At 39.2% G+C, this 26823-nt stretch overlaps 1 protein-coding gene across 1 annotated transcript in view; it reads right to left on the bottom strand.

The window, feature by feature from the left end:
- Window positions 1–26823, bottom strand: part of CAPN7 (calpain 7) — a 1011285-nt gene that overhangs the window by 165149 nt on the left and 819313 nt on the right. The window contains exon 16 of the mRNA XM_044064001.1: window positions 17880–17955. Within this exon, the coding sequence (XP_043919936.1) occupies window positions 17880–17955 (76 nt within the window). The remainder of the gene's footprint in view (window positions 1–17879; window positions 17956–26823) is intronic.

Genomic DNA, 26823 nt, shown 5'->3' with positions numbered 1-26823 from the left:
TCAGAGGGATAATCTTCCACTAAAAATTTTTTACATTAAAACAAAAACCATGTTGCAATGATTAATTGATTATAATTGTACTACTAAAAGCCGAAGCTGAAAAACTGAGAAAAAAAGTGCACTAAGATGCAAAAAGTTGCCTATCATTATTACATCATTTTATAAACATATAAGCAGCCCTGTTTTAACTATTTTTAACTATTTTTATATATATATGTAATTGATTTTTAAGATAATATAAGTTTTTTAACAATATTATTTGATGAACTATATATACAAAGCATGAATAAACAGGAAAATCAAAGCGAACACCTAAAGTGGCAGCTATGACTTCGCAGAATTAATAAATTAGTATATATGATGATGTTAACAAATAACATGAATATTATAGTCCAAGGATATATATTATATCCATAACTAGTATATTCAAACTGCGACCACTGGGTTTAAAAAACACTTAGACCCATGTGGAAGAATCCTTATTTTACTATCCAGCCACTATACAATACATTTCAAATTCAAAACGCAAGCACTTATTTCCCGATATAGTTTCCATATGTCCATCCCAAAATTGCGGAAACAAAATATAATATTATGACAAGATGAATGCATAAGATATTATAAAAAGTAAAATAAACGTTGAAAGAAATCAACTTAATTTCATTTTATAAAGGCCGAAGCTAGAATACTAAGAATGAATGTTATTTATATATGTATAAAAACACAGAAATTATATATCTCTGTGTCTGGCTGGATCGTCGTCCTCTAATCAGTCCCCATTTTTCATATCTCTATCATAAATTAATTTCCAGTATTATATATGTAGGAAAATGTTAATGGAAACATCTTATGATGAATATTAATATGAACATCAATTTTTGAAACTACAAGATAGCATAGGACATATTCATCAGAAATCTAACAGAATCCAAAATTGAGCGTATCACTAAACAAAGATAAAAACAATATGTGAGTGAAAAATAAAATAAAATAAAATGAAAATAACCAATGATATTCTAAACATAAGCCTGACATAGAGCAAGACAAAACACCTGCTCACAAGATATTACAATATGGTAGTAAACTAATGAGTGATGTCTCATGTAGGGCCCAATAGGGCAGGCCGAATATTAATCATAGTGTTCAAACCGGGAGGTATATGTGCTTTTAATCTCAGAATCCATCTGAGTTCAAATGTTTCCAAAGTGTTCATATGGTTACCTTCTCTTCTATTAGGATTTACTACTTGCAAAATCTGAAATACAAAGTTGTGTTGAGAATAAGTATTACAATGTACGGCCAATGCATTGGTGGGACTATTTCTTCGTATATCATATACATGATTATATATTCGGTCTCTAAATCTTCGTGATGTCATACCCACGTAATAGCCGTTACATTGATTGCAGGTAGCTAGGTAAACCACATTTCGGGTATTACAATCTGCATAAAAAGTGGGTTTAAAATTAAATTCGACCCCTAAGATGTTAAAATTCCCTGTCCTGTTTACATATCTACAAAGTGAGCATTTACCACAGGCAAAGGTGCCTGTCTTTATTTGGGCCCTAATATCAACAGGTGCTGCAACTAATTTCTCTTTGCATAGCAGCCTTTTCAGGTTCATGCAATTGTTATATCTGAAGACAGGTTTCTCTCCAAGCAATTCCAAAAGTGTTGGGTCTGTTAATAAAATTTTCCAGTTCCCTTTCACAATTTTGGTTAAATGTTGCACATCACTAGTATATTTAATATCATATTCAATATTTTGAATCATCATCTTTTTCTTTTTATTATATGGTTTGGTTAATTTTCTTCGAGTTGTTGGATTCTCAAGTAAGGATTCAGTTATGTCGTTTATTAATTTTATAGGATATCCTCTATCTATAAACCACTTTTTCTGGGAATCAATTAGTTGTAGTGCATCTGATTCGTCACTACATATTCTTAGTATCCTATTCATCTGGTTCTTAACAATATTTTGAAAAATGTGACGTGGATGTAAGCTATCATAATGAAGAATCCCGTTCCTCCAACAGGATTTTCTATAGAGTGTAGTGGTCAAATCATTATTAGTACTTTTCATGATGGTGATGTCTAGAAAATTAATGTTTAGATTGGAATATTCAAATGTGAATCTAAAAAAAGATGTGGTAGTATTCATGAAGGCAATAAAGTCATTCAGGGTATCAACGTCACCATTCCACAATAGAAGGACGTCATCTACAAATCGCCTGTATAGGACCACGTTGCTGAACCTGGGGTCATTAAAAATGTTTTCTTTTTCCCATCTATATACAACAAGATTGGCATAAGCATTAGCACAGATGAAGATGGGTGAGCCAGCAACGTCCACTCACTCCAACCCTCCTGCCCTAGCTTCTCTACCACCCACATCACTATCTGACATCAGGGCGTCTAGGCTAAATTCGAGATTTTATCCTTCAAGACCACAAAACTGCACTGAATGTTTGTTTTTCATATCTCTCACTTATGATGGAAGGTGCAGCTCACATTTTCAGTAAGACTGCCAGAACTCCATGGCTCATCCATAAAACAGATAATCACCAGGAATTTATTTATTACATCATGCAATTGCTTAATTAGTTTACCAGTGATATAGTAAAGGAATCTGCCTGGGATATTTTCTGTGTCCAAAGGATTAGTGTCCTTTGCTTGTCACAGTTATTCTCAAGTCTGAAGTTATATGAAGTGCTTTACATTCTGTCCATGCTGGAAACACAGGTGTATCCCTCAGTTTCTTTAAACTGGTGCTGAACCTGCTTATCAGCGTATCTGTTAAATGTGGCTGAAAAAAAAAATTTCACTATGTATGGATAGTGCACCACATTTTTTATGCATACTGTTTAGTTTTTTCCCATATTTACAAAGGCCCTTGTTGCTGTCTTCACTGTTGGACAATGCTCATTTTATAATTTATTTATCTATTTATTGCCATTTGATTACAGGGAAAGTCTGATTGTGAAGGATGCCATTTTCAGCGGAGGCCTGGGGACAATATCTCCAAAGCATTACAAAACATTTTAAGAACAATAATTTTACAATCTTCAAAAATAATACAAAAAATCTACAATTTAAATAATTATACCAAATTATACAAAATATGAAAACACTAGTTAAGAATACATACAAGGTATATGACAACTATTTAATATTTAGAGAAATGTTAGTCAGTTTATAAAAAAATTAAAGGTAAGTTAGTACAACCCAAACAAGAATTCCAATATGAAGTAAGAGAAAAGCAGACTTATGGTACATTTAGAGAGAGAGGCAGGGAGAGAAATAGTTGTGTAGAATGCTATTTAGTGCTGGACAAGCAGATGGATGCTGGATAATTTTATAGGTGGTAAGAAGCTGTGTATAGGTTAGTTGAGGGGTAGATCTAACCAATTTAGGCACTTTAGTGCTATACAGTGGTGGTTTCTGAAAGGGGTATTTGCTGCAAATTTGACAACTTAGTTATAGCATTGTTTACGTTTTAATTTTTTTGTGATGCTTAGAGGTTCTTGAGGATGGGGGCACTATAAAGAAGTGTAGGGAGGAGATAAGCAGTAGCAAGTGCAGTATTACTTGTGTTGGTGAGAATATTTTTTGGCTCTGTAAAGCATCCCTAGTTTTTTTATGCAATTTTGTATATGCAGGTCAAATTTAAGATTGTCATCTACTAAATTGCTATGAGAAATTACTTCAATGATTGTATTATCAAGAGAAAGGACTTCACAAGAGGGGACTGGAGGGAAAAGTAGTACTTACGTTTTTTAAGGGTTGAGAATGAGTTGCGAATTACAAAGCCATACTTCAGTACCTGTTAAAGCTTCCTGAGTAATTTTTTGGCAGTGTACCAAGTTGCCAGATATGCAAATGAGACTGGAGTCGTCTGTGCACTGTATTAGGGAGTGGATATGTGGAGGGTGTTGAGAACGTTAAAGAGGAGGGGACCAAGGACAGACCCTTGTGGTACACTGTTGGTGATTGGGAGGTATAGAGAGAGGGTGGAGTGCCATTTTACTGACTAATGTCTATTGGATAGGTAGCTTCTGAACCACAGAGGGGTGGGCTGAGAGAGATCTAATGAGGTCAACTGAAGTTTGCTGTGACAAATGGTGTGAAGGCTTTAGAGAAGTCTAGAAATAAGGAGGAGACTAATTTGCTGTTATCTCTAGCTTTACTGACAGTATCTACATAGGTTAGAAGTGCAGTGTTAGTACTATGAGAAGGATGAAAACCACTGTGTGTGAGGGACAGAAGTTCTTCATGCATGAGATAGTTTACCAATTGGTTTTGAAATATATTTTGGAGAGTGGGGATAAGATTGCTATAGGTCTAATTGAATTTTATCATTTGTGTAGAGGGATAATGTCTGAGTTTTTGCAGACAGAGGGAACATGAGATTCCTGGACTGATCTATTTCTAAGGAATTACCCTGAATTAGATCTAACTGTTTTCACAAGTTTGGAAAGTTTTTTCCTTAGTTAGTCTGGATTTAACACAGGTTAGATTGTTTTTCAAATATATGCATGACCACTGCTATGGTACAATGGAAGTTATTACTTTTACAATTCTAGTAGGTGAGGGGGGTTGTTTTTGAAAAGTCTTATACATTTGTATCTTCCTGGTATAAAGTTTTGAATGCAATGCTGAATAATCTTATACATTTTTTAGCCTCCTGGTCAGTTTAAACTGGATCATGAGGAAGGAAAGGAAATTATTTGTTCCAGAACTGTTATCATTGGGATAACCTAAGAAAGGATGACACTTTATAAAGTGCTTTGTTTCTAATTTTTAAATTAAACAGTATGGTATCACAATTTATGTCCAGTAATAATACACTGGCCACAAGCGATAAATAATGGCTCCTAAAGTCTATTAGAATGATGTCTAACATGTTGATTCACTAAACGGGGTTTTGTATTATTTCTCCACATTGTTCAGAACATGTTTGCGGTTTAGCAACTTGCAGAATCACAGTAACTGAAACTATCTATTCAAATTTTTATCTCTAGAAGCCCTGTTAGGAAGTTTTCATGTTTTTACTTAACACAATCAAGGCTGTTAACATTGAGACTTCACTACTATAATTGCTAAAGTATGAGTTGTGATTCCAGTCTTTTTGTTATAAACTTAACATAGATGTAGTTCCAGTAAATAATGAGGCATTGCTACTCATTCCACTGGGCTTGTACAAATGAAAGATAGTGAATCCTGGAATAAGTGGAATAACAGTTTTATCAGAGCAAGTTTCTGTCATAGTACAGATTACATATTTTCCAATCACAGGAATGCCTCTAAGTTACTCGTCTTATAGTTCTGACTTTTTTTTGTGTTTGACAAGTCTACCAACAGTTTTGATCTTTTATTCTTAACTTTTGTCAAGTCATGCTAGGTCTAATTGAAACACTTAAATGAGGACTGCAGCTGTGGCTCTAGAATATGTGTTTTTGTTTAAGCCAAAAAAAAAAAAAATCAACATAAGAATCATTATCATGTAATGATATGATCATTCCTTTTTGTGCCTCATACTATGGCCACTATTGTATTTTCCATCTCTTCAATTTTGTAATGACATTGTTTTCACTGAAACTCCATTCTTCCAACTTGAAGGTTTTTTTTGACTCAGGCCAAATGAATAATAAGTCGAGTTATGAAGGGAAACCCAATAAACAAAATCCAAATAAATATATAAATAAAAAAATGACAGGTTACCATATGCCTTTTAAAATGACAATCGTGTCCAGTCTTTAAGAGTCAATAATTCAGTGACATGTGTTTCCATTTGTAACATCCCCTACCCACCTTAGGATACACAAACAGTGCAAGCAAACAAGAAACTTTAACTATTACAGTTACACACATAAATAGCAGATACAGTCATACTGTAATAAATTATATATAAAGAGCATGCTCCTTGGTTGACTTCATACCTTCAACAAATCTGCACTCATTCCAGCACAAGTTGTGATGTCACATGCATGTGGACTTCATGTCCTGCATCTGCAAGTTCATCACCCTAGCCACCAGTGAGCCCATCTGAACAAATCAAAACATAACAATGAGGATGAATGCCTACACTGTTAATGAGTAATGTACAGTTACGGATTCACTTCAGAAGCTCGAAATACTGAAATCTCAAATTTCAGTATCTCGAGCCCAAGAAGTTGAATCCACAAAACAACGAAAAGTAAAAACCGCGAAATTCAAAACCTTGAATACCGGAAGTTTTGAATTTCATGGTTTTACTACAAACACAAACACACCATCCACCACACAAACACACACAATCACTCTACTACTGCGCCCCCACACCCTCCTACTTAAATATTCTCACTCCGAGTTTGCACTACATACAAACACACACAAAACACTACCACACAAGCTACTTTCTCATCACACACACACATCACAGCAACAAAACACACTGACACACACCACAGCCCCTACCCAAACCCATTAACACACACACATACTCTTACCTGAATACATGACCATAGAGGAACTTTAGAAGTGCGAAATTCAAATCCTCTGGTATTCGTGGTTTTGAATTTCGTGCTTCTAAACTTTCGCTATTATGTGGATTCGGCTTCTTGGGCTCGAAATACTGAAATTCGACATTTCAGTATTTCGAGCATCTGAAGGCAACCCACAGTTACATATATGACTTGGATTTCAACAAAGGAGGCTAGACTGAGGAGATATCCATCCCTAGAGGGATGCAAGAAGGGCACACATCACCACTCCTTTTATAAATCAAATGCTACAATAAGAATGTATCTATTATATCTAAAATAAAGGACGTTTTCTGATGGTTCCTCAGCTAAAACAATAAAATGGAGCTCAGAATGTTGAGCCCTGCAGCACTGACTTATCAAAGAAGGTCAAGCTCATAAAGCCACTGTTGATACAACAATGTTTAATAAAGGTGTGTACTGAATGCCAAGTGATCATGTTTGAAATATCTGGCATAAAGACAGTTTTGAAATACATATTGGAGGCAGACACTCCTTTAGTGAACCAAACTTTTTTTTCCAAACGGTGTTTGGTTGGCTGATGCTAAACTGAATTGAATTTGTCATTTTGGTTGAATAATATATGTTTTGCATCTGTGAACTCTTCCCTCCTCTGTAGTGAAACCATCAAATTACTGGTTTGTCTAACTAAATTCATGCATTTGCCTGAGCTATCAATGAATACACTGAATGTGAAGTGCTTGTTCTTCTCTGGTTTGATCTCACAAAGAAAACCACATGAAGAATGTACCCAATTCAGGGACCATTTGAAAATAACCACTGGGCTTATGGATTTATCCTAAGTAAAGTTAATTTCTTCTGAAATACCACATATGGCTCCCTACATATAGAGGTGAGGGCCATCATAATCAGCATTATCCAAAAAGCAATCTTCAATACTGCTGAGCCTGTAGGCACAGATGGTGGATGAAACACTGATTTAAAGAACTGCTTCACTAACCATTGCTAGGCCACAAACCTGCATTTGTTAAGTTCATAGCATCCAGAAATAGCTACGGTATTCTCTTTGACCATGGAATACCCAAGGCTCACATAATACAGGTGTTTGATAAAGGTAAGGATCATGTAAAAGTTAACCAGCTGATACAGTATTAGCTATCATTCTACCCAAACTAAGAATTTCCCCCATGCAGACATAGGTCATCCTGTTAAAAGTCCACCTCTCAATGACCTCAGAGACACTGGACAGCAAATTTACTGGGATCAGTGATCTACAACAGAAGCCAGGCTTCTACATTCTTCCTAAAGACAGGGTAATGCCAGAGACTTAAGAGACTAAAATCATACAATTTCTCAGAAATAAGAAGCAACAAGAATGAGTTTTGGTGTTTTTTCATTCACCTTTGAGATAAGACATAGAATCAGGTGGGATTGCAGGAATGCATGCTGGATCCATCAGTGCCACAGGATGGAGAACATGCCTACCATTACCCCCTCTTCCCTTTGCCTCACTATACTCAGGAGAAGAAGGAGGAATGTGCTTCCAAGAGACAAATAAGTAAATTACTGGGTGCTTACTTCAGAAGGTCATACACCAGGCAAGGCTTCTAAATATCCAATTCCAGGGGAAGAGTCTCATAGAGTTTGTCACCTTATTAATTTCCTCAAGAATGTGAATTGTTGAAAGACTGATGTCTTTATCAGTGGTAATCTGCCAGAAGAACATTATGTCCCTTCAAAAAAAGAAACCCTTGTGCCCCTTTGCTTGCTTAGGTACTATAACAAAAGATCTGTCTGATCAGAAGAGGCCAAGACCAGAAACAGTTTTGTGTCCAAGGCCTCCACAGCCAGAAAGACCACTCTTATGCCAAACAAGTTGAAGTGAAACTCAATGTTTGAAGAGACCAAATTTCATGTACACTGCGGTAGCCTAGGCAGGCACCTTGACATGCAGATAGAGTCCACTATCACAGACTGCAGTGGCTTGGTTGTAGAAAGGGATGCAGAATAAATGACACCTAGCAGTCCACTCATTCCACTGCTACACCCAGAGTCTAAGGTGCTCAAAACAACATCAGAATGTTGCTTAGGTTATATGGTATATAGCAATATATGTGAAGTATAATGTTTGTTATGTTAATATAGTTTGATTATCTAATGTAAATTTGCCTATGTCACAAGTGATAATTCAATAAAGAAGAAGCAGTGTGCAGCCTATTAAACCCAGAAAAAAAATAAATCAGGTACAGGCCTCCAAAAAGCCCTCACTCAGATGGTCAAAGCTATGATTAATTGGAACCCTTTTCAAGAGCAACAACAACCAATACTAGACAGTGTCCAGCCTTATGACAATCTTCTAAATAGGAGTCAGACAGGGATTTTCACAATTTATGGTGACTGGCACAGACTGCAGCCAAAATGGCTACGTAATTCTGGGATGCTTCTGAGCAGTACATGCACAAGCGCTACCAGGATCCAGCTGTACAGATTAAGAACACATGGATATCTTTCTGCAAGTATTTGGCCAACACCTTGTTCAAGACTCGGAGCACTGCAGCCCAGATGACATTACTTTATACTGGATCCGACCACGAATAAACTGAATAAATTTCATGTGGATCCTCTGAAAAATGTGCCAAAAGTCACCCATCATTTTCAATATCAACATCCAAATATCCTGTGGCAACAAAGGCATGAGCTATCGCAGGAAACTCATTTGTAATCACACACACCAATGAAAAATAATTTAAAATCACATATGCCAGATGTGTTGCCTGGCACTGCTTACGGCCAGGATCAGGTGTCTCCACTGGTCCTTTGTAATGGTTCTTCTAGTCACTACAAACTAAAAATGTGACTCCAACACAGTCACAAACTCCGAATGAAGTCAGGACTGATGAAGAACAGCTTCTGATGTTTTTGTTTTGGATAACTTAGCCTTTAATGGAGAGAAAAACTGTATGACACTTCAATCCTTCCCTTTGGATGATGAAAAAGCTTCTTCCTTATCTGAGACTGGCTGGGATAGAAACAGCAAGAATAAGAAAAGGGAAGGTAATCATAAGGACCCACCAGAGTGATGATCTTTTCATTTTAAGGATGACATCTTGGGTAGACTGACAGAATAGCATTTCCCCCTTAAAGTGGACACCAATAATGCTCTTATTGAGCTCTTCTTTGAGGGGAAGCAGTCTCAGCTATAACAGTTTGTGAGGCCCAAAACTCTGACTAAAGCACTGGCCAAAACATTTGCACAGATGAAATTACAGTGGGTCATGTGGTAGCCCAGCTTCTTAGATACAGTGTCACCACTTTCAGAGCCTGACATAAAAGATGGAATGAAACCTGGAAAGAAACACAAGTGGCCACCACGCATAATTTATTAACATAAAACACAAATTTAGCCTTTTTGTCCAAATATACTGAAAAGTTCTAAGCCTGACCAACTTTCTAAATTCTGAAAGTTATTTTGCATCTGTAGCTGAAAAGAGAGTTTTTTTTAATTTTGTAAAATGCCAATTTTCAGAATTGTAATGCTATCTTTTGACATTGTTTCAGACCATCGATTGAACCATCTCAATGAAAGGTGTGGAGCCGTGAAGTTCCTGCTATTGCAGAAGAAAACTCCAAAGGAAATCTATGAATGCATGATGCAAACAGTGAAAAGTGCCCTTCTTACTCAACTTTGAAGAAGTGGTGTGCAAATTTCAGAGTGGAGATTTCAAGACTGGAGATGCAGCAAGGTCTGGGAGGCCTCAAACGGTGTCAACTCCTGAAACTGTTGATCAAGTCCATGACCTGATTTTGGCAGATCGGCGAATATTGGATAAAACAATTGCTGAGACACTACAGATATCCAGGGAATGTGTTGGATTCTATAGTAAGGCACATGGATGTTCCTCTCACCAGGCTGAACAAGGAGAAGGTTACTGTCAGCTGCCTGTCGGGTGCTCGGATCCGCCACATAACACAGGCACTTAGGTCACTCCAGAACAAGTACAAGTATGACGCTGTCATTGTACATGTTGGTGTGAATGATCTAAGATTGTACCTCCCTGGACTACATGAAAAGAGACATTGAGGAGCTCTCTGGTCATGTACCCCAAGCTGGTATGACCCTGACCTTGAGTAGCATAGTACCTTCACCTAGAATGATACCACAATACAAAGACAAAATGATCAATTTCAACAATTGGCTAAGCTTCTGGTGTCATTCTAAGGGAATCCAGTGTCTGTCTGCCTGGGATGACATGACAGACAAGGCTCGCTATTTTGCCAGAGATGGGTTGCACCTGTCACCCCTAGGTTTTCGAATACTGGCCAAGGCTCTTGCCATCCCCATAGTGCCTTTTTTAGGCAAGGCTCAAAGGACAAACCAACCACCATAAACTAAGGGTAATGCTACTCAACGCCAGAAGTCTCAACCTCAAAATGCACACACTCAAGGCTCTCCTCAGCATGGAGAAAATCGATGTTTGTGCAGTGACGGAAACCTGTTTCAAGGCTCAAGAGAGCACCCCAGCACTGCCAGGTTACAATTCATATCATACCTTCCTGCCTCAGTTACCGGATCGCAGTACAAAGGGCGGAGGTGTAACCATATTCATCAACGATACCCATATCTCCAGGTTAGTAGCGGAGCATGATGCCCCAGAGATCATCCATGTGCAACTATCAGCAGGCAAAACCACATTTCAAGTCGTAGCCATGTCCCAAGATGCTCACTCTTCATTCCTTAAGACATTGGAAAATATAAAGGTCCTACCCAACACCATAATCTTGGGTGATTTCAACTACCCTGGTATAGACTGGGCGAACTACCAATGTTCCAACTCCTATGCTTAGCGATTCATAGAATTTATAAATTCAAATGCCCTTGAACAACTAGTATATTCCCCCACTAGAGGGAACAACACATTGGATTTAATCATCACAAATATGGGCGCCCATTGTACCACACCCGTTATCACTCCCTCCTTGGTCAGATCCGACCACAAACTGATAACCCTGGACATCCTCACCCCTCCACCTCCCCCAGTCAAAGAAACCATAGTCAAAAACCTTTCCAAAGCAAACTTCAAACTACTTGCATCCGAAGTGGAAAGCCTCACTATTCCCTTGCAGAAGGATAATGATATCCAGGATTCGGAATCCTACACCAAGGCAATCTATATGCATCTTCAGGATTGCATGGACCATCCTATCCCAAATAAAACCAAGACTCCTTCCTCAAGCAAGAAGAAACCAGTCTGGTGGACCCCGGCCATTAGCAAACTTTACAATAAAAGGCCAAATCTCAAGTAGAAAAATCATCCATGATCAGCATTAGTAAGAAATTGAGGGCCCTCATCAAGTCAACTAAAGCTAATTTTGAAAAGAAATTTGCCAAGGATGCCAAGGATAACCATAAGGCCTTCTATGGCTACGTCAAAAACCTAAATGTCAATGCTCAGGTCTGCTCTGAGCTAGTACAAAATGGAACAAAATACACTGACCCTTCTGACATTGCCAACATCTTGGCTGACAGGTTCAGTGCAAATTTCTCCCCTCCCTGACCACCTACAGGGCCTATTACCATTCCAGGGGATTGTGCAAGTCCAATTATTACTGATACGTTGGTTAACAAGACTCTATCTAAAGCTAAAAACACTGCCTCCATGGGACCTGATGGTGTCCCAGGCTGTGTCATACGCGAGCTCCAAAAGGAATTAACCCCGCATCTTAATACCCTGTTCAGTCTCAGCCCCTCCACAGGATATGTGCCCATAGAATGGCGCACAGCAACGGTGGTCCCGCTACACAAGGGTGGGGCCGCAACTGACCCTGAGAACTACCGACCAATAAGTCTGACCAGTCTGATCTGTAAGCTATGGAGCAAATCATTATGGAACTCATAAATGGAGAGATTGGGAACCTCCAGTCGCTGGACCCCACACAGTTCGGCTTTGTCAAGGGCAGATCATGCCTCCTGAACCCGGTGGACTTCTTTGAGACAGTTACTCAGGCTATAGATAAGGGAAAGGAGGTACACATGGCTTACCTTGACCTTGCTAAAGCATTTGACACCATTCCCCATTCAGGTATTATTGATAAACTCACCAGCCTGGGCATAAACCCTTACATCACAAGATGGATCGCAAACTGGCTCTCAGACAGATCCCATAAAGTAAGAGTAGCGGGATCTATGTCCAAATCCAGACCAGTAACGAGTGGTGTGCCTCAGGGATCTGTCCTGGGGCCCCTCCTGTTTGGCATATACTTCTCAGAAGTACAGGCAAGCACGGAAGGGCTGTGGCTGACTAAGTTTGCGGACGACTGCAAACTGGGTGCTATAATAGAGTCTCCGGCCGACATGGAGATCCTCCAGAAGGGCCTAAATGAGACTGATGCATGGTGTCAAAGCCATGGTCTCAAGCTAAATGCAAAAAAAATGCGTAGTAATCCCCTTTGGAAAAAACAGAGTACCCGCAAACCGCAAACTACAACATAGAAGGTAATCCCCTGAAATCTGAAGAAGAAATAAGGGATCTAGGGACCCAAGTAGATAGTCAGCTTTCCTTTGATAACCATGTTGCCAAAGTGGTTAGAAATTCCTTCTATGTGACCCATCTGATCACAAAAGGGTTCGCATCAAGATCTAAGGATATAATGGTGCCCCTCTACTCTTCCCTCATCAGACCCATTATTGAGTACAATGCACCAATTGGAATGTACCTGGCTAGACATCTCCAGCAGCTGGAGAGACCACAGAGGTACCTAACCAAGAGGATTACTGGCCTCAAACAGTTCACCTATGCAGCACGATTGAAAAAGCTAAGACTGTTCTCTGTTGCATACCGCTTTCTCAGAGGCGATCTCTGTCTAACGTACAGAGCCATGTCCAACCCAGAATTGTTGAACATGCTCCATCTTAGCAAAACCAAATCTACTCGAGCTACACGCTCTAGGGATATAAACTTCAACACAACAATGAATAGAACATGCTGGAGGGATAGATTCCCTTCACAGAGACTTCCCTTACTATGGAACAGGGTCCCGATCTACATAAGACAGAGCCCCTCACTATCACTCTTCAAGAGGAACCTTGAAGAGTGGATGGGTAACAGAAAGTTCACACCAACAGCACTACTAGATAGGGGGCCAAGGGTATTAGCTGCTAGTACAAGGGTCTAGGGAACTACTAAAGGGGCGGTGAATACCGCACAACATGGCTGGGCTAATATATGCCTTCGGGCAGATAGCCCAGTTCCAACCTATGAACCTATTTATAATCCATGAGCAGCTGGGTGTGCAAAAGCTAGAAGCAGAGTGGGTGCAAAAATGTTTGAATGCTGATGAGAAAAGACATCCAGTGGACACTTCCAAGTTGATTTTGAGGCATTTTCATCAAGCTGGTGCCACCTTTTGGGAACAACTAGTTACTGCTGATGAAACATGGTTACACCACTATGATCCTAAAACAAAGCAACAGTCCATGCAATGGCAACACTCAGGTTCTCCAAGGCCAAAGAAGTTAAAGACCCAAAAGTTAGCAAGAAAGGTAAAAACAAAAAAAGGTGTTTTGGGATCTGGACAGTGTTGCAATGATTGATTATCTTCCAAGGGGCCAAACAGTTAACGCAAAATACTACTGTAACTTGCTATGCTGATTAAAAGAGGCACTGAAAGAAAAAAAGGAGAGGGAAGCTGTGAAAAGGAGTTCTCTTTTTGCAAAGCAATGCACCTGTTCACAAAACTGGCAAAACGATGGATGTTTTGATGAAACTGAGGTTTGAGTGTATAGACCCCATCCATCCTACTCACCAGATCTTGTTCCATCTGACTATTTCCTGTTTCCAAACCTTAAAAAAAGAGTTTGAAAGGGTGGCAAATTTTGAGTGATTTGGAGGTGACGGCAGCAGTGAAGCAGTATTTCAGAGACCAGACCTAGACTGTTTTTGGCAGAATTACAGAAACTTGAGGCACGATGTGCCAAGTGTGTTGAACTTCGGGGAGAATTTGTTGAATAACTTGTAAGTTTCATGGGTCCGCTCCGCATCATTCCCTTCTTGGTTGGGCTTAGAACTTTTCAGTACCACCTCATACAGGATTTCTTCAGAGCATAAAATACTAATATCAAATAATTTAAATACATCCTCCATAACATGACATGACTAGAAACACTCATCAGTCGATCAGATTCATACAGTCTGTTAAATATTAGCATTGAACCATATTAAATATTCAAAAGCACATAAGCAGTCTAAGAAGTATATCTAAAAAATCTACCTACACTCCCATAAAAATACATATATAATATATAAATAAAATAAAAACTTAAAAAGTATATTATATTTATAAAATCAATAGCATGTTGAAAAACATCAGATCTGTTAAATAAAAGCATCCTATAGAGCATAAATGTGAATAAAAAGTATTCCTAATTAATAATGAATCGAATCGTAAATGATTTAATCTTTAAAATATACTTTATTGAAATATTTTCATTTAATCCTGGGTTGTATGCTTCTCTTAATTTCAACTGCCAAAATAACTCCCAGGCCTCCATATGATCAATCCATACCCACTTCTGTTTTTTTTTTTTTTTTTTTTTTTTTATCCAAAGCAAAAAACTTAAACTTGTGTCCCTTAAGAATTCCTATGAACTCCCTGGGCATCCAGTGAAAAACAGCCACTGGCCCAGTTGGATATCCCCAGTAAAAAAAGGAAAATTAATGTAAAATAAACAAATTTTAATATGTTCATATAAAGCATTTTTCCAGTAACTTTTTGAATGTCACAAATGTGCTTATTCACCATCTCTCAATGTTGTTTCTCTTTTTCCTATATAACATCTAGGACATAGTTGACAAACTGCCCGATATACCACCCTTTTAGATATGCATATCTCAATCAGTTCCCTCTGATTTACCTTAACTTCATTACCGTGAAAAATGAATTTACATTGGGAACATCTATCACACTTAAAGGTTCCCAATTTATCCCTATTATTATTATTATTATTATTATTATTATTATTATTATTATTATCATTACTATTATTATTATATGTCTTATTTGCTCCATTGTCAAAATGGAGTGTAGGTAGATTTTTTAGACATACTTATGTGCTCTTGAATATTTAATATGGCTCAATGTTAATATTTAACAGAATATTTGAATCTGATTGAGTGATTTGTTTTTCTAGTCATGTGATGGAAAGTGTATTTAAATAATATAATATTAGGATTTTGTGATTTGAAAAAGTCCTGTATGTATATCTGGGACAAAAGCACTGAACTTGCATTTTACTTATATAAATCATGTGCGGTGGTCACATGTGTTGTTTCTTTGTTTTTCTAGGTTTTGTTACATTCCAGTTAGATTCACTTCTTGGAATGGAATCTGGACAAATGAGATAAACAGCTGAGGGCTCTGAGCCACAACATGGCCTACACAACAGATGAGTATATTCTCTTACCCCCTACAGATTTGAATGGTGAAGTCCTGTGGTTGCAGGGACCAATACTGTACTAAAGGGATAATACAACAGCAATAGTGTACTTAGTATGGGGATCTTCCAACTCAAAGAACCAGATTCAGTGTCTCCAAGCTGCCACAGAGGAACATCTAATAACTTTCTTATGGAGTGGCTGACCAAAGGCTCTTCAAGCTTCTTTCCCAAAAATTCTCTTCAGACGTTTCTTGGGGGAGGTGTGGCATAAGGAAAGTCTACATGGTACCTCATTAACCTTGAGTGGCTACATGGGGGATAAAGGGGATTCAGTACTTATTGTCATTGCCATTCTTATTGGCAATGCCTCAGGACTCCTCTGAGTCATTACAGGACTCTCTGAGGGAGGAAGTTAGGCAATTCAGCTGCAGGCACGTGTGAAAGCTCAGAATCTGGAAATGGTAAGCATAAGATTGTGGTGAATGCTAGATAACAAGCATCTCACCTCTGACTGCACATTGACCAAGCATAGTGCTTAGGCACAGAACATCTTGTGTAAAGCATAACACTGACTTCACAGTGGACTCTGAAGCAGCAAGTCTAGGTCCTGATAGACACTAAACAAACACTGGACATCTGTTAAATGCTTAGACACCAAAGGAAGGGGCCCTGGCAAATGGAAACTCTATGAACTCTGCTCTGCCAGGGCCAGGCCCTGAGATAGGAGTCTTTCGTCCAATATTTTTACAACCCATGGCTGGATGATTCAAGAGGCTGGTCACAACCTCCAGTCGACTTACTGGAAGCTGGGAAGTGCTGAAACCCTAGGATGCAGGTAGGAGATGGGAATATCACCTTCTTTGATTCTTTCAACTTCTACACAGGCAAAGAAATGGCCTGGTCTAGAATCCTTACTACTACAAGATGATCTCAGCACCTGAGAGCCAGAGTATAGTTTGAAAATCATTACTATCAGCAAGGTAAGTAAACTTATCCTGTGTGCACACTTTCAGCAACATCCTGGGCATTTAATTCTACAGGAAAGAAAAAAATTTCCAGCACTGCTTTTTTTCTGTCATGCTCAAAGTTGCAGCAGTATGGGTTCAGCAATATCTATTGGTGTTAATAACCACTAGTGGTGGCAGAGTTGGACATCCTTGCAAATCTAGGGCAAGGAAGTGCTACAGACAGTTCTTGAATTACCACATCTTAATGGAGGATGAGATACGGCTCACAACAGAGTGGATAAAGACATCATCAGAAGCTTAGCCAATGTATTTTGCCACATGCTGAATCTATGGGAATCAGCACTCTTCCTACACCCATGATTACCATGGTATGAGTAGCTCTTTATCAGTTTAGTTACAGGGATTTTTCAGTGCCTTTCTGGAAACAGTTTGGATAGTTCATGGCAAGTGCTTCAGGAATGCTCAATAATTCCTGATATTATGCTGCTGCTGCATGAATAACAGCAGATTTAATTCCCCAAAACCAAAGAGGGCATAACCAGCACTATGCATGGCTTCTGCAATGCAGCACAGCTCCCTAAAAGGTACCTGGTGCCATAAAGTACACTTGTATGGCAATAAAGGCTCTACTGGCAAACATGGAGGTTTAATCATGGGAAAAGCTACCACTCCCTGAACAGTCACTTACTTAGTCTATGATTTCCACAGACAGTTCTGATCTTTACTGTCTTAAGTAATTTTACAATAATAAAAATGAAAAAAAAAATCAGTGAAGCAAGACATAACATTATTCCAAGAAATACTAAGTAAAGACACAAGGACACAAAGGTGTAGAAGATTTGCTTATGCACATTAAGGTCAGTACAAATCAGTAACAAAGGTAGAGGTAGTACCTACTGGTTTGGTGATAGTGATGTGTATTTACATATATTAGGATACATTTGGTTTGCAAAACATTTTACACATTAAAGGTAAATGCACCTAAGTAATACCTACTTGGATAGTAAACTTTCTTTCCATCATTTTTGTAAACAACGAGAGTGATGAACTCTTTGTTCTGAGCAAAGTCGTCCTGCGAATGTTAAACACATTTTATCAGCAAATCCAAGAACTCTTTATGCATGCAAAAACAAAACAACTGTTGAAATAACAGGTTCACCTTTAGCAACAGATGAAGACATAAAATATGTGGAATGTACTAAAAAAAGATGATCACCATAAATAACTGACCCCTTCTGTATCTTTACAACACAAATTGTGAAGTGAAACATCACAGAATAAGAAACATGGCATAAAATGTTAACTTTTGTAAACAAAAATTATGTACTGATCATAATGACAGATCTGCAAGAAAAAGGTCCAGGTTATGTAACCAGTAGGAATGAAACCACAACAGCAGAACTGCTCAGCAGGTAAAAAGTTTCCAAGTTACCCCTTCCCTTTCCATAATGTGCCATACATGTTTGTCTCCCTTCATCTTCAGTCACAGAACTGAACAAAGAAGATAAAAGGCAGAATAGAGAAGGAAATTAAACTCAAGACCAGGGACGTTTAAGATAGGGATGGTATTTTACAGAGTATGGGATGTTATGGAAAGTTATTATGTCTCATGTTTACTCTTATGTTTATGTCAAAGGAAAACTGAAAATCAGATGCATGATTATGCAAGGTATAGTTCCACTTAAGTAGTAGCTTTATATTTCAAGCATCTTACAATTGCATTCTCTCTGTAATGACAGATAATTGAAGGCAAAGTAAGTGCTGAAAGAATTAAGGGATGTTATGTTATTGTTTGAAGAGTCAGGTATCTGTGGAAACCAGATTAATCAACAGCATGATCTGGCCTAATCAGGTTGGGGGATGAGTCTTTGCAAGGATGTCTGTGAGATAGTATGTACTGCTGCTGAATGTTACAAAGTTGAAGACCAATAAATCTTAAGCACAGGTGGTCTATGTTTTAAAAAGGCATATTTGTGAAGTGTTCACATGAAACTCTAAGCAAGGATCACTAGGACATAAAATATTGGACAAAAAATATTTAAAATTTTAATGATTTGCTAAAAGAAATGTAATGTCAGAGTTTGCATGTATGAAATTGATAAGAAAAAGTATATAGGTGAATAGGTTCTTAGGTTGGTGCTAGGCTATCGGCCCTAGGGCCTTCACAACCCTAGCCATAACAATTCTCTGGCTATTTCTTCCCACAATATTTACTATATATTATATAATATATAAATTAAAATTTTCTCTTTATTCTTTGAGACTGATCTGAAAATTTTAGTAGGCAATCTCCCGGCGTTGTTAATGGAATAAACAAGCACTGTACACATCCTGAAGTATTATTCTTGGCTGAGACTAAAAGGTAAAACTCTTTATTTATTTGTGAACTTTAACAGGGCCTTCTTACAGGTCTGTCATGGTAAGTGCACAACTTTCACATCTGGTATGAAAAGCTCCATCATCAGTAACCATCTAGACAGAGTTTCTCGCTAATCTGCCTGGACACCCTCATGGGAGCACACAGTAGATAACAGTGGCCTGAACTGAAGAGTATGTCCAGGACATGGTGCCTTTTATAGGCATTACTGGAAGCCCAGGCTGCAGGTTCGCAGATATAACCTAGGGAAGAATTAAGGAAAGAAGTGGCAGCCAGATTCATAATGCAGTCACATTCTAGAACATGCTATTATTCCCCAGAACAATCAGTAGTGGCCACAGGAATTAAGGTCAAGGTCTTACCATGTTTTGTATGACAGAAATGCATCTGGCTAACCATCTAGAAAGAGTGAACTTAGAAATATTTTGGCCCAGTCTGTGCCTTGCAAAGGAAATAAACAGCTGATCACATATGCAGAAGGACTGGGTTCTAGCTACATAGAACCTGAGTTGCTTGTGGATATTCATAAAGAAAAGAAGATATGCCAGAAAGAAAGACAGGCAGGTTTACAGCTAAGTTTATGTTTGCTTCTGTAGCAGATTTTGGCACATAGGAAGGATTTAAATGGACCCCAGTTTTTGCAGAATTGTAAGTATGGAACTCTAAATGCAGAAACTATGTATAGGCAACAGTTTCAAAGGGAGAAATGCTATTCTTTCAAAATATGAAATAAATATCCAAAGGTAGAAATGTATCCTAAATGGGTGTCTAAATTGTGGAAAGATGGAAAAGCTTTGCAAATTTTAGAGAAGCAACAGAAGAGTCTGTTCTAGAATGGCATCTACATAGATTTTAATGCTACAGTAAATTAGGCCAGAATCAAGCATTTCAGAAAAGCAGTCTACAAAGGAAGGGATTGGAGCTGAAAAGTGATCAAAATCCTTGCTGGATCATCGTATGGAAAACTGAGTCCACTCATCTCTAGAAGTCTCCTGAATGGAAGGCCTCTGTGAAGAAGAAATTATTTGTTTACTCTGTTTGAAAAAAAAATCTTGTTTACCTCCTCTCAGTGGAAATGAACCAGCCATACTGTCAGTAGTGAGAGTAAAGGTCTGCATTGGGTTTGCCTGAAGTGTGAATCATTAGCATGCTGAAAAAAGCAGGAACAAGAACTTTTTTAGTAAGACTGAGACATGGGGAACGAAGTCTGGTGAAGCCAGAAGGGATCAATGAAGATGACCCTGGCCCTGAAAAGTGTGGCTTTCTGAATAAATCGCATCATTAGAGAAAACAGAGGAAGTATAGAGGATTCTAGAAGGCCATATATAGATGTGAGCATCTATGGAATGAGGCCTCAGGGGATTTTGGGAAAGCAGTTGTGAAATTTGCTGTTGGATGGAGGTGTGAATAGGTCGCACTGTTGCTTGAAACAAAGATGGAAAAGCTTCCTGGCTACTGACTGGCTCAGAAACTATCTATAGGGCACAAATAAACAATAGCTGCGGTATCCGGTAGGGAATTCCCTGGGAAAGAGACTAGCAATCAAGAAGTGGCAAGTCTTGATGGCCCATTTCCAGACCCTAATAGCTTCCTGTCACATGGGTGCAAATGGCTTCCAGGCTTCCACCCAATCTGTTGATGTACAAGATATGCCATGTTAGACGGGAATACTGAAAGACTCAAAAAGTAACATCAATCACAGCAAAAACTCTAACCTCAGAGAGCAACATCTTCCACAGCAAAAATTCCAACTTCAAAAGAAATGCTTTCTATGGCAAGAGCTTTAAGCTCAGTAAGCAACATATTTTTCAGCAAATACGAAAGCAATACTTTCTGCAGTGAGAACCCTAACCTCAGAAAGTAATACTTTCCACAGCATAAACTTTGAACCTCAGAAAGCAACCCTTCTGTCAGAAGAATTCTACACTTCAGAATGAACCATTTTATGCAGGAAGAAAGTACAGTTGTGTAAGATATGGTTGAATGAGCATGAGCAGAAAAGAAGGCTGCTCATCATGGAAAATATAGGAAAAAGAAATAGCCTTAGAAATCCAAGAGGAAATGGTTTTCTTAGAAGCAACTAAACTGAATTTCTTTGGATGGAACGAAACAAAAAACTGCTCAAATTTTCTGATATCCTTAGATTTATCCAGTTAATATCTGCTTTGTCTATGCAAATCTTGGGTAAGTATAATCCTCTCATCATCACTCTGTTGAGAAAAGAAAAAAGAAGGAAGAAGAATAGTCTGATTCAATGACAAATCATTAACTAAATGAAGGATTAGTAAGAACAGAAACTCTATTTCTGTCTCTGTAAAAAAAAAAAAAAAAAAAAGGTGGTGGTGTGTGTGTGTGTGTGTGTGTGTGTGTGTGTGTGTGTGTGTATGGGGGGGGGGCTGCCAAGACTGCCAGAAGTTCAAAAAACCTCTTGACAGAAGAGCTACCAACAAAACAGTTTTCCAAGTACAGAGCTGCAAAGAAGAAACTGTAGGCTTAAATGGTAGCTGAGTCAACTTTCAAGAACAAAATTAAGGTCCTAAGAAGGAGGTAAAGGCTTTCTTTGGCACCTAATACAAAGGACACTTTTCAGAAATCTTTTGATTTCAAATCTAGAAGTGAGAGATGACTGACATATGAGCTTTAGCAGATGTCGGGCCACAGCTGAGCTGCTTAAACAAATAAGAAAATACAGGATGGATACCCACAGAAAGAGGGTCCTGTTCAAGTCTGCGACACCAAATAGAAAATCTCTTCTACTTAGTACATAATACTTTCTAGTAGTGGGATTTTGGCTTCCTGCAAAACTTGAAGTATGTCCTCAGAGAATTGGTATTTAACAGGAATCAAAATTCTACCACCCAAAGAGTCATATGAAAGTTTAGGTCCAGACACATTCGGAGAATTAGTGTAGATTATGTACAAGGACCCAATGACTCAATTCCAAACAGTGTTCGGTCTCACAAAGGGGTTCCCTTGGGAGTGGGTGTACATCAGGGTTCAGCTCTGAACTCACTGCTGTTCATATTAGCAACAGACTATATTAGCAAACAGGTAGGAGGAGACAAGTCAACAAAGTTGCTGTATGTAGACAATGTGGCATTACAGGCAGGCTCTGAGCAATAGCTTCAGCAAAGGATAGGGGAATGAAATGGAATGCTAAACTGAAGGCACATGGTACGAAACTACAGATAAGACAGAGGTAATGACATCAAACTGGGGAAATCAGAAGAAGCTGAGAATTGAAATAGAAGGGAAGAGAGTGGAACAGGTTAACAGCTTCAAGTATCTTGGAGGGGTGGTGGAGGATAAGGGAAGTCTGAATGAAGAGGTCAAAGCTAGAATCAGGTGGGCTGCAGTCACCTGATATAGACTGTCAAGTATAGTGAATGACAGACGAATGCCAAAGAAACTGAAAAGTAAGGTGTACAAAACAGTAATGTGACCAGTACTACTGCATGGTACAGAAACATGGGCACTAAAGGCAGAGCAGATGAGGAAGCCAGTGGTGATGGAAATGAAGAGGTGAAGTGCCTGAGGCAGATTCACACTGTGGGATAGATGAAGAAATGAGGACATAAGAGCAGAAGCCAAAGTAGTTCAAATTGAGAAAAGATCAAAGAGAACAGATTATGGTGGTTCAGGCACGTGCAGAAAAGGTAGAAGACAATCTAGTGAAGAAGATTTGGAACAGGCAGGAAAAAGGTAAAAGAAAATGAGGGGATCTAGCAAAGAAGTGGATGGACGGTGTGAGAGAAGATCTGTGAAAGTCGCATGAGTGTCAAAGAACGCAGGAGAGTAGCACTGAATCGAGAGAGATGATGACTGTTAACGCCACAACCCAGCCCATGGGGAAAAATGGGACAAGGGGGTTGATGATGAAGATGAGGGGTTGAGTGAGTGAGAGAAACCTTGTCCTATGTGAGAAGATCCAACCTGTAAGTAACGTGATGATTGTACCTGGCCTGATAAAAGAGAAGGGGAACCAGTGCTGTCTGGGCCAAAAGTGAGTCACCACCAAGATTTTGGGCCTGTCCCACATGATCTTGTGTAGGACTCTTGGTAAAAATGGAAGGGGGGGTAGGTATACAGAAACATCCCCTTCCAGAAAAAAGATGTTATATTCACTGTCCAAGCCAGAGGATTTGTCACTCTGGAACACAATCTGGGAAGTTGCCTGTTTAGAGGGTTGGCAAAAAGATCTGCTTGGGGTGTACCCCCACTGATGGACAATGTCCAGGAAAACCTCTCATGAAGCAACCATTCATGACAGTCACCCCTGGACCCACTAGGACTGTCTGCCACTAGATTGTGCTCTGAAGGAATGTAAACTCCCTGAAGGGTCAGATCATGCAAATTACAAAATCCCAAACCTGAACAGCCGGTCTGCAAAGAAGGTATGATTTTGTGCCCTCTTGCTTATGTACCTCATGACCATGGTGTTGTCTGTAAAGATTCTTAAAAGACCTGGGACCCAAAGGAAGTGAAAAGCATGAAAACCTAAAATTTATTTATTTATTTTATTTTACATTTGCTGCCCGGGCTAGTCTAACTGGATACATGTCCATTTTCAGTAGAGGCCTGGGAAGAAAAGCTCCAACACATATACACAATATACTATAAATGTTGCAACAGTTCAAGCTTGACGCAGCTGTTATTAAAAAAGTCCAATACTGTTGTAGCAGTACAAACTTGATGCAGCTGTTATTAAAAAAGTACAAAACTAATGGTGAGCATAATACAAATAGTAAAGGTAATATACAAAAAGTTGTTTATTTTATACATATATACATGGAATTAAATTGCAAAACATGGTTTATATGGATCACTAAGGAGAAGTCAGTAGTTAGTACAGTTTAGTATTAGGTGAAAAGTATACATAGGTATAAAGTAAAAAAAGTTAGTCAGGGTTAGTACAAGGGCATAACCAATGAGCACTAAGAAATAGTTTTAGTTTCTGTTTAAAAAGTGTTATTGAGGAAAGAGATAGGAGTTCAGTGGGAAGTAGTTTCCAGATGAAATCAAATGACTCATCTCTTTGATGCTGATATGGTCTTCTTGTTGCTGGAATAAACAAACTCCGTTTACACTGATGCCTTTGAAAGAAGCTTCCCAACCCTGTTCCAAAGCAACTGTACACAGGTATACAGGTCCTAAGAGAGGACAGGAACCTGAAAAGACAGGCTGGGGATTCAGGGAAATCTGACAAATCCACAAGAAGAACCTGAGTTTGAGGTAAGGCAAAAAGTACAGTTTTGTACCTACCATAAATGTAGATGTCCGATAGGTATGCATCTGCAGTCATCACATATGGGTTGTCCTGCCTCAGGCAGCCCTTCGGTCGGCCGGATTCCAAAGTCTGGGTCTGGCGTCGGCTGATGTCGCCCCTTCCCCGACGTTAGAGCACCTGGGGTATAAAAGCGTCAGCCGACGCCATCTTCCTCAGTTTTTCTTGCCCCAGATGCCAGGTGCCCTCTAAGGAAGGCTAAATTTGGAGAAATGCAATAAATTCCAAACAAGCACAAAAATATATACATATATAAAAACAAATACACCATAATAGATAACCCCAGCTAGCTATGAGAGGGGAATGTACCCAAGAAATACCACAGAGGGGAAGGAGGGAGGGTAAACCTGACTGCAGATGCATACCTATCGGACATCTACATTTATGGTAGGTACAAAACTGTACTATGTCCTTCAAGGATGCATCTGCAGTCATCACATATGGGTAGAATACCATAGCCAATCTGGGGGTGGAGGATCTATGTAAAGGATGGTGTAGCTAAAATGCCCTGTAGGACTGCTGTAGCAAAGCCTGCTCTGGATCTGGAATATAAAGGTAAGTTGTAATGCTTGGAAAATGTATGCACGGAGCTCCATGTAGCAGCTTCTAAAATGTCCTTGGTAGCCACCCCTCTTAAGAAGGCTGTGTCGGTGGCTGTGGCTCTGGTCGAATGAGGCCTAATGTTAGCTGGCACAGTTTTTCCATGAAAGGAGTAACAGAAACGAATGCAATTCCCTATCCATTTTGAAATTGTCTGTTTTGAAATTGCTTTTCCTTGTGCACCAGCAGCATATGCTACAAACAACTGGTCAGTTTTTCTGTAATTTTTAGTTCTGTCTAAATAGTAGCGCAACTGTCTGTGTATGTCCAGGGTGTGCAGAAGCTTTTCCCCTTTGTTTTGTGGATTTGGAAAGAAGGTAGGCAGGTGAATAGCTTTGTTTAATGAGACCCTAGATACCACCTTTGGCATAAATGAAGGATTGGTTCTCAATGAGACTCTGTCTTGATGAAAAATAAGAAATGGCTGTACTGCCATGAGGGCCTGTAACTCAGATACTCTTCTTGCTGAGGTTATGGCCAGAAGGAAGGCAGTCTTCCAAGAGAGGAACTGTAGTTCTGCAGATGCTGCTGGCTCAGAGGGAGGCAGTGTTAGTTTTTCCAACACGAAGTTAAGGTCCCAAGTAGGCAGTGGTGGTTTCCTTGGAGGATTGATGTTCTTAATTCCTCTTAGAAACTGTCTTAGCAGAGGATGAGAGAAGACAGGTGGATCAGTATTGTACTCTGCTGAAATTGCTGAAGCATGAATTTTAATGGAAGAGTAAGACAGGCCATTGTGGAGCATTTCTGCTAAATATTCCAGGATATGTGCCATGTTCATAACTGTTGCATCTAGGCCCTTTGAGGTGCTCCAGGTGTGAAATCTTTTCCATTTTGCTGAGTATGCCTTTCTTGTGGAAGGCCTGCGAGCTTCCATGATGATATCCTTCACTCTCTTGGATAGCTTATCCTGGTGATGAGTCAAGGTATTTTCCAGGCAGCTAGCTGTAATGTTTTCAGGTTGGAATGCAGAGTTTTGTAATTGTGCTATGTCAGGAGAAGCGGCCATTGTGGCAGAAGCCATGGTTTTGTCCGTGACATGCTCTTTAGCAATGGGTACCAGTGCTGTCTTGGCCAGTCTGGAGCTATCAGAATCACTCTTGGCTGCTCTGCCCTGATCTTCAGTAAGACCTTGGTCATTAATGGAAGAGTGGAAATGCATACACTGTTAGAGCTCTCCAGCTGAAAGAGAGGGCGTCCACTTTCCATGCTTGTGGGTGGTATGTCCTTGTGCAGAATTTGTCCAGCTGATGATTGTGTGGGGAGGCAAAGAGGTCTATGTCCGGTCTCCCCCATGATTGTGTTATCTGATGGAAGATGTCTGGGTGCAGCATCCATTCGTGTGTATCCATGATGTTCCTGCTTAAGCTGTCCGCCAGTATATTGTCCTTTCCTGGTACAAACTGGGATTGCAGCTGTATATTGAGAGTCAGGGAAAGTTCCCATAGATTCATTGCCAGTCTGCAAAGAGGGTAGGAATGGGTGCCTCCTTGCTTGTTTATGTACCACATAACTGTAGTGTTGTCTGTCCTTATTAGCAGGTGGCCTTGATGTAGAAATAACTTGAAGGCCTCGATTGCATGTATCACTGCCAGCATTTCCTTTTGGTTTATGTGCATGCGTAGCTCTTTTTGTGACCATAGTCCTTGAATGCATCTTCCTTCCATGTGCGCTCCCCATCC

This window comes from Protopterus annectens, chromosome 2.part2, assembly GCF_019279795.1.
Source record: "Protopterus annectens isolate FY-2018-M chromosome 2.part2, PAN1.0, whole genome shotgun sequence".
Lineage (NCBI taxonomy): Eukaryota > Metazoa > Chordata > Ceratodontiformes > Protopteridae > Protopterus > Protopterus annectens.
Note: the sequence above shows the minus strand (reverse complement) of the source record. Positions and strands in the feature narration are given on the sequence as shown.